At 47.3% G+C, this 9,155-nt stretch overlaps 1 protein-coding gene across 5 annotated transcripts in view; it reads left to right on the top strand.

Moving 5' to 3' along the window:
* The first annotated feature begins 461 nt into the window (after positions 1–461).
* Positions 462–9,155, top strand: part of CEP152 (centrosomal protein 152) — an 89,009-nt gene continuing 80,315 nt past the window's right edge. For all 5 annotated transcript variants that reach the window (XM_075531211.1, XM_075531214.1, XM_075531213.1 and 2 more), the window contains exons 1-2: positions 462–578; positions 8,486–8,619. In XM_075531211.1, coding sequence (XP_075387326.1) covers positions 8,533–8,619 — 87 coding nt within the window. In that variant the 5' untranslated portion in view covers positions 462–578; positions 8,486–8,532. The remainder of the gene's footprint in view (positions 579–8,485; positions 8,620–9,155) is intronic.

Here is a 9,155-nt window from a genome sequence, read left to right as displayed (position 1 = left end):
CAAGTGGGAAGGGCAAATGCAAAAAGTTGCAACGTGGAGAAACTGGGGAATTCTGCGAAATGGAGGCGAGAACTGGGATTTAGAAGTGGAAAGTCATCCACCCAGCCTCTTTCCGCACCTGGTAGTGCCCGGGGGCGAGGGGCGTGGGGCGTGATACTCTGGCAAGGTGGGGTCTCTCTAATTGGCAACCGATGCACCCGCCCCCTCGAAAGGCAACCCTTTCGTAATTGGCTCACGAGTGCACCAATGGGCACGCAGCGTTGCTTCCCGCCACCTCTGGCGCCGGCTTTCAAACAGCCGCCTAATGGCAACCGCACGCGGACTTCTCAACCAAGCTTGAGGAGGCGGAGACTCCCGCCTCCTCGCTCGGCCCCCGAGCCGGCGTGGCCCCGCCCACAGGGCCAGCTCCTAGCCGCCGATTGGAGGAAACCGCTGCTCGTCAAGGCCCAGGGCGTTTCGGCGTTCGGTTGTCACCAGGAAGGAGCTAGGGAATGTACTGCCGCTGGCAGGGGGTTTGCAGAAGCTGGTCTGCGGACAGGGCTGGGATTGACCCGCGGTGACAGCATCTGGGGTCTCGGGTGAGTTTCGCCGCGTGGCTGCCTCCGAGCTGGGCTTAGGGAAGGGGCGGGGCCTTTGAGATTTGGGCCGAAAGTTCCGGGAGGGCTAGCACGCCCCCTCCCCGACTCCCGCAGGGGTGGACTGTCCGCAGGATGCGGGGGGCTTTAAGTTTTCAGTGTCATCCAGGCGGCCTCTCTATTCTCCAAGACCCTATTTAAAAGTGACGTGAGAGCTCGCCCGTGTCTTCCAGGCTGCTGTGGTCGTCTGGTCGCCCGGGCGCCGCGCCTGGCTCATAGTGGGTGCTCTGTGCACGTGTGTGTTACGCTGACATCCGAAGCCCGCGGTTGCAGGCGTCCGGGCGGCGAGCAGCTTTGGCCCCGCTGTACCTACTGTTTGTTGTTCGGTGGTTGACGCCAAACGGAGTTTGTTGGTGAGGCCATTCATTGAATCAAGCCCACGAATTTCTGCCTGCCTTCAGGCTGAAGGTGCCCGCTACTGCCCACTAAGAATGTGTGCCAGGATCACACGCTCCATCCTGTGAGCACCCCCCCGAATGGATTTCTTCAAGCCATTCTGATGAGCGCTGATCACAGGATATTGCCCTTTGTTTATATGTCTGTTTCGGCCCCTCCATCCTACCCTGTAGAACTTTGTAACATTCAACAGTGACTGCCACTGACTGGTGTTGAGTCAATGTTGAATGAGCTGCGGCCAGTCTAAAACAGGCTAGGAGTGTTATAGAGGTACCTGTATTCTGGAAGCCAAGCTAGCAAGCAAGTGGAATTTCCCAACTTCTAGGCCACTTCTTCCAACCTCTTTCGTGACACCTCTAATCCTTTTCTATTTTATAAGCTTTAATTTGTGGCTGACTCAAGCCAAATTTCCTCACCCCCACCTCCACCCCCCAAAGAGTGACAATTTATGTCCACACCCTGATGCGTCCCAATACACCCCACTAAATAAGAGAAACTGAAGTTGACCTCAAAAGTAGTCTGGGAAAACAAAAACCTAGTCGGAAAGTGGGGAAACTCACTACTATCTCGTTGATGCTGACTCATGGTAACCTAATAGGACAGAGCAGATCTACTCCCGTGGGTTTCTTAGCTAAATATAGGAGTAGAAAACCTCATCTGTCTCCTGCTGATAGGCTGGTAGGATGGAACTGCTGACCTTTTGGTTAACAGCCCAACAGTGTAATCCAATAAAACACCAGTGTGCCATCTAAAAGTGCAGAGGGGACGCTAATCCCAGCGGGGAGACCAGGGGTGAAGGCTTGTTACAGTATGCTCATTCATCTTTTCTCAGCTATACTGAGGTTCCTTTTGTTCCCACCCCCTCCTCTGTAGCAAACAGACTCCAGCCCACCAGTAATACCGTCTTCAGAATAACTGCACGAGAACATGCCCACTGGTACATAGTGTTAAGCACTTTCTATTCATTATCTCGGGAGCCTTCATAGCCAGTCTTTGAGGTTGGTACTATTTTTAATTTCATGTCATTATCAGGAAAGGGAAACAATTTGCTCAAGGTTGGACACTGGTAAATAGAGTCAGAACTTTCTAAACTCCCTAGCTACATACAGCCATACTATGCTCTTTAAAATCTACTTCTTTCTTTTTCCCCCCTTCTTAGTGTTGATCTTTTATTGTTCATGACAGTGGCTTGCATATGATGATTGTGAAGGGTTTAGTGTAGGTGAGCAGAACCTTATTAATTTTTTTAAGCTGTACTTTCTTTTTTTTCATGGTACTCATGAGCGTCAGTTCATGTTTGGTGTTTGATTCTGGCCTGTCTTTAGCTTCATATACTTTGCCTGCCTCAGTAAGGAAGCTGACCTTTAGTTGGGTGACTCAAAATCACAATTCTATTGTGAGCTGTTCTAATTTTGGCCTTGCCAGCACATAGGTTCATGCTTAAAATAAGACTCACTTCTCACCCACTTATTTTCTGTTCAAGTATTCCTTTATTGTAGGATGGAAGGCTCAAATGTGAAATCCTGCCAGTTTCAGCAATTACTTGTTCTCAACCTCCCTACTGCCGCGGTCCTTTCATACAGTTTCTCATGTGGTGGTGACCCCCCCAACCATAACATTATTTTCATTGGGACTTCATAACTGTCATTTTGCTACTGTTATGAATCCAGTGATCCCTGTGAAAGAGTCATTAAACCCCCAAAGGGGTCGCGACCCACAGGGTGAGAACTGCTGGCCTAGAGGTTCCCAGACTTGAAATGCATAGTGACCAGTCCTAGTATGCATGTAGTACAGCCTTTGCGGGAGGGAGGCCAGGGATGGTAGTGGCAATCTTTAAGATCTATTTCTAATCTGACATTTCTTGAAACATCCCTTACCCTCCCCTTCTTAGGCAGAGATACTTTGTGCATCGTTTTCTTGTCCATTACAGAATTTATTACAATCCATCATGTAACTATTAGTATCTATCATTGTTTCCCTCAGATTATAAACCCCCCAACCCCCCACCGTGGCTGGGATCTGCCTTACTTGCATCTAGGATGTAACTAACATGACACACATTAGGTGTTCAATAAGATCTTATTGAAAGATGAGTCTACACAGCAGCATGAGGAGCTGTAGTGTTCTTGTGGGTTATGCATAAGGATGCTAACCACAAGTTTAGCAGTTCAAAACCACCAATTGCCTCTTTAGAGAAAGACAAGGTTTTCCACTTCCACGAAGATTGTCTTGGCAACTCCTAGGGGGCACTTCTACCTTATCCTCCAGGGTTGCTATGAGTCAGAGTTGACGGGATGGCAGTCAGTGAGTTTGGTTTGGACATGGCAGCACGGGCATGTCATATTTACCCGACAGATATTTGCGTGTGCCTACCATGTACAGGAGTGCAGGGCCGGATTCATTTTAACTCAGTCTGCAAGGGGCTTATCGTAGGGGCTTAGTGGATGAGGCAAAACCAAAGACACTTTTGCTTTTCAAAATGCTGCTTAGTTCATTCAGCCCTTCACTGATCTTCGTTCTAAATTCACAGAGGGCAAAGGAACCTTTTAATACCAGGGCCAACAAAATGAATACGAATACGGGCTCTGAATATAACAACTGATCAGACATACTTTTTAAATCACATTAGTTCAGAACAAGGTGAATACTTAGTAACAATCTCACACTTGCCATTGGAGCAGGTTCAGATAGCATCCTGGATACTTTTCCTGCATCTTACCCCAGCGCTTCATCACTGCCCTGCCTGGGTGCCTTACATTTAAGGTATAAAAAATGCAAGATCCCATGGCAGTTGATCCAATTCTGACGCAGAGTGGCCCCTCAGAGGACTTCCCAGACTTTAAATCTTTAATGGAGCTGGTGGTTTCGCACCACCAACCTTGCAGTTAGCAATCCAATGCTTAGCCCCCAGCATGACTAGGAATCCGTATTTTGAGCATCATTTTGACACTCACTCCCACTGAGTCAATCCCAACTCCTAGCGTCCGTGTACGGTACTGTCTGCTCCTGGGGGTTTCTGAGATGGTGACTCATTTTATGCAAGTAAAGAGCTTCACCTTTTATGGTTTTCATGGACGATCAGCAGCCCGGCGCAGAACCATGACACAGCCAGGGCTCCTCTAGACTGCCCATTTTAACATGAATTTTCACTTGTCGATTTTAATGTTCATTTTCAGTCAAACCAAAATCCAAACCCACTCTCCTCCAGTCCCTTGTGCCTCACTGTGGCCCTGGGTCAGCTTTGTGAGGCCCCGTGTCTTTGCTGGGGCTGCACCCTTTTCTTCTCCTGTAGCGGGTGGTCCCCAACCAGTCTTCGCTATCCATTGAGGGCCCCTCAAGGCAGGAATGGGGAAAACAAACCAACAGAAGGCCTCCCTTCTTTTCCCTTTATTGTTGTTGGTCCCCATTTGCTGCTTGGCAACCCCGTATGACCTGAGAAGTGCCCTGGCAGGATTTCCTGGCACTGCCCCATGCTGGTGATAATCCATGTGAGTGCAGTTGTGCATGCCTGGCCTCTATCTGCGTGGAGAGGGGAGTCCGTTTGCCTTGCCCACCCTCCTGTTGGCCACTGAGCGCCTAACCTCTGTGCCGCCAGGCTTCTCTCCTTGACCTTGGAGAGGCGCAATCGAGAATTCAGAGGCAGGAAGGATGATTTCTGCTTGGAGGGTTTTGGGGTGTGTACTTGTGTGTGTGCGTGCGCTTTCAATGCTCAATTTACCATCTCTTTTAAAGCCGGTAGGATTTAAATGGGAGAGTCTTTTTTATGATCTCTAGGTTCAGCGGACTAGATATCCACTTTCAGTGGTCTCCGCCCCCCCCCCCCCCTTTCTTTCTGGTGCAGGGCACCTCTCAGCTGTTTTGTGGGCCCCTTCTGTGTTCAACACCTTCATCTTAGGCTGGATATATGAGGAGACACTAGCTGCTGGTGAGACAAGGATTCAGATCCCCTAAACGCAAAGGTTTTGCCTCTCTGTGAAGGAGTTTCCCCACTTTTCAACCCTTTGCCCTTGGCACACGAATAGCCAGGAGAAGGACTGGTCTAGGAAGCGGAGGATGTGAGCTGACGTGCGTTTGGGGGTTGGGTGTGAGTGGGCGCCGAGACCAGAGAGGAAGGGTGCCTGCCAATCAGTCTTTGACCATGAAGTAGCACTCTATCCTTGAGAAAAAAAAAAAATCCCCAACCCCCTACGGCTGGTGCTGTACCGCAGGGGATTTCAGGTTTGCGTTGATCTGTAATGTAATTTCATCTATCCTAAAGTGTGGATTTTGTGTTCACAATTGTAGCATCTATAAAATCATGCTACATCGTAAAATCAGTGACTTGTCAGCCTAGACTTGGCAGCGTTTTCTCCCTTAGTGTTTGAAAATGGAGCCTACCACACGGGCGCCTCTGATAAAGTGGGATGTGCTTTGCTATAGATCTATGGGGCTTACAGATCATGGTTCTCAATCCTGAATGCAGGGCTGCTTCTAATTTCACTTTCCATTGAATGACCGTTTATCATCTGAAAGGTGTGTGAGAGAGGTGTGGCTGAGCCTCCCATCAAATGGCCACTCATTGGCTTGCAGGTAGTGCACTGATCGGAGGGTAGTGTAATTGATGGTGCCTGCTTACACGTTGAGCTGCTAACTTAGAAACCACTAGCCGCTCGTCTGGAGGAAGATGGGTCTTTCCACTACATTAAAGAGTTACAGTGTCTGAAACTCCTACAGACGGCTCTAGAGGGTCGGTAAGAGTTTGTAAGCATCAACCCTTTGGCAGTGTGTTTGGTCCGGGCTTGGAGGTCCGGTGGTGTTAGTGGGTTACACCTTAGGCTGCCAACCCCATTGAGCAGTTCAAATGGGCTCAGACCCACTATCCACTTCCAAGGAGAACGACGAGGCTTTCTACTCCTCTAAAGATTTCCAATCTTGGAAACTCACAGGGGCAGTTTACTGCCCTATAGGGACACGGTGAGTCGGAATCCACTGGAAGGCAGTGGGTTGGGTTTGGCTTTTGCCTGCTTTCCGTCAGAGGTGTGCAGAGACTTGAAATTCTGGGGGTTTATGTGTGAGGAAGGTGCCCTCAGTAGGCATTTCATTTAATCCCCAGCAGCCTTTCAACCATATAGCTGAAAGCCCATCTCCTGCTGCGGTTCCCCAGGGTGCTACTTTGGGACTCTGACCCCCACAGTGCTACAGCCTCCAGAGCCTTCCGCCCTGGTTTTTCTCTCCCTTTCCTGATGATTTTGCCAGACCCTGATTTTATCAAGCCTAACAGCAAGACCTTTAGCACATATTTTTGTTGTGTGCTATATAGAGCTTTCCAGATTGTAAATGTCTTCAGGGGGGCCGTCATCTATCTAGCTTTCTAGGTCATGCTGTTTGAATTTGTGATATTCCAGGCAAATATGGCCATGCTCCCCGTGCATTGGCTAACACATCTGATCTGAAATTGTTTTCATTTTTTCTTAATTTTTTGGGTGTGTCTCATGACTGGTTTATTATTCTCTCCTTTTGTGTGTGTATATACAAAAGGTTTTACTGTTCTAAATTTGCTTATTATCTGTTTGCATTTTTCTTTAGCCTGAATGGCTGTCATCCTAGCTATTTTCTTTGCTGCAAATCACAATTGATGTGTAAGCATGTTCTTTACACAATATTTGAAACACTCACCATTTGACACACATAACATATTTTTAATACTTTTAAAAACATTTTGTTTGATTTTTAAAAAATCATTTTGGGGGCTCGTACAACTCATCACAATCCATACATATATCCATTGTATCAAGCACATTTGCACATTTGTTGTCATCTTCATTCTCAAAAGATTTGCCCTTGGTATCAACTCCTCATTCCCCTCCCCTTCCCCCATGAACCCTTGATAATTTATAAATTATTATTTTTTTGTCAAATCTTATACTGTCCGACATCTCCCTTCACCCACTTTTCTGTTGTCCATCCCCCAGGGAAGGGGTTATATGTAGATCTTTGTATTCAGTTCCCCCTTTGTTTGTAATCAGTTCCCCCTTTCTACCCCACCTTCCCTCCTGGTATTGCCACTCTCACCATAGGTCCTGAGGGGGTTCATCTGTCCTGGATTCCCTGTGTTTCCAATTCCTATCTGCACCAGTGTACATCCTCTGGTCTAACCAGATTTGTAAGGTAGAATTGGGATCATGATAGTGGGAAGGGGGCCGGGGAGGAACCATTTAGGAACTAGAGAAAAGTTGTATGTTTTATCGGTGCTACACTGCACCCTGACTGGCTCATCTCTTCCCTGCTATCCTTCTGTAAGGGGATGTCCAGTTGCCTTCAGATGGGCTTTGGGTCCCCATGCCCCTCATTGTCAATGATAATGAGGGGTACTGCCCCTCATTGTTAATGATATGATTTTTTGTTCTTTGATGCCTGATACCTGATCCCTTCAATATCTCGTGATCACACGCTGGTGTGTTTCTTCCATGTGGGCTTTGTTGCTTCTCAGTTAGATGGCCACTTGTTTATCTTCAAGCCTGTAAGACCCCAGACACTATATCTTTTGATAGCCAGGCACAATCAGCTTTCTTTACAACATTGTCAGCGATTGTGTTGGGAAGGTGAGCATCACAGAATGCAAGGTTAATAGAACAAAGTGTTCTTGCATTGCGGGAGTCCTTGAGTGAAGGCCCAGTGTCCATCTGGTACCTTAATACTAAACCTATAAACATAGCTATTTTCCCATCCTAATATATAAATATATTTACATATGTGCATGTCTGTATTTAGACCTCTATAAATGTCCTTTGTCTCTTAGTTCTTTCCCCTATTTCCTTATACTTTCCTCTTATCCCACTATAAGCTCAGCCTTCATTTGGGTTTCAGTAATTCCTCTCGGCTATATTGCCCTTGATCAAGCCCTACCAGGCCTCTAATACCCGCCTCACCATGATTTTGGATCACTTGTTGTTCCATTGTCCCTGGGTTTCTTAACACCACTTCCTTTGCCCCACCTCCCCCTCTCCCATGTCCCCCATCCCACCCAAGCCCCACCCCCAAACCATTGGTCCTGTTTTCTCCTCCAGATTGTTTATCCAGCTTATCTTATCTAGATAGATCTGCAGAGATAATAATATGCTCAAAAACAAGACAGAGCAAAGTAAAGTAACAAAAGAAAACAGCAACAAAAAACCAATGACAAACAAAAGAAAATCCTGTAAATAGTTCAAGGTCTGTTTGTTGACCTTTAGGAGTGTTTTCCTTGGAGTCTTTTGGGGTGCCATGCCCTGGCCCCAAAGTTTATTTTTGGTACTCCCTCGGGACTTCCTTGCTTTGCTCCCTTTGTTGTTCTGTTGCACGCCCTTAGTGTTTTGCCTCAGTGTGGTGGGGTCAGATCGGGTGTCATTCCCACACTGATGTCACACATAACATAAATGTGTTTCCTCCCAGTCTGCGGTTGTGTTCTGACATTGTACCCGACATTTCTTGTGTAGATCGGGGTCTTCAGCGCCCGCTGCTCTCCCCTTGCCGCAGGAGGACCATGTCATTAGACTTTGGCAGTGTGGCTCTGCAGACACAAAATGAAGACGAAGACTACGACAAAGAAGACTATGAAAGGGAGAGAGAGGTAAGATCAACATGAAGCCCAGTCCTCACCAACTTAAAATGTCCATTTCAAAATGATACCATGTTCCCATCTCGACGATAAATAAATATCACTAAAAGCAAACAAACCAATACAACCCCAAACTGGAGCAGTTGCTTGGACTTTTAAAAACTGGACGATGGAACACTTCCTTTATGTGTCTTCGTTGAGGAGGTGGGTATGGCTGGCTAGGTTCTGGGTGCCACAAATGGCCCACACTTGTCTACTAACTTAGAAGATGATGTTTTCCAATCCATCCAGTAGTACTCGGGAAGTGAGGCCTGGCAGTCTGCTTCATTCCACATTACAGCCAATAAAGCCCTGTGCGGCAGGGCTATCCGTACCAAATGAATAAAACAATCTGAATGAGTGAAAATGTACAACTTATAAGTCAAGGAGAGCAAAACCTGGGTTTTAAGAAAGAATGGTAAGGGGTGGACTTGCTGGAGGACATGCTTCCACTGAGACTCGACCAGGGTGAGAGGCAGCGAGGATGGAGGAAGAGCATTCCAGGCTAC

The sequence above is a fragment of the Tenrec ecaudatus genome, chromosome 14, assembly GCF_050624435.1.
Source record: "Tenrec ecaudatus isolate mTenEca1 chromosome 14, mTenEca1.hap1, whole genome shotgun sequence".
Lineage (NCBI taxonomy): Eukaryota > Metazoa > Chordata > Mammalia > Afrosoricida > Tenrecidae > Tenrec > Tenrec ecaudatus.
Note: the sequence above shows the minus strand (reverse complement) of the source record. Positions and strands in the feature narration are given on the sequence as shown.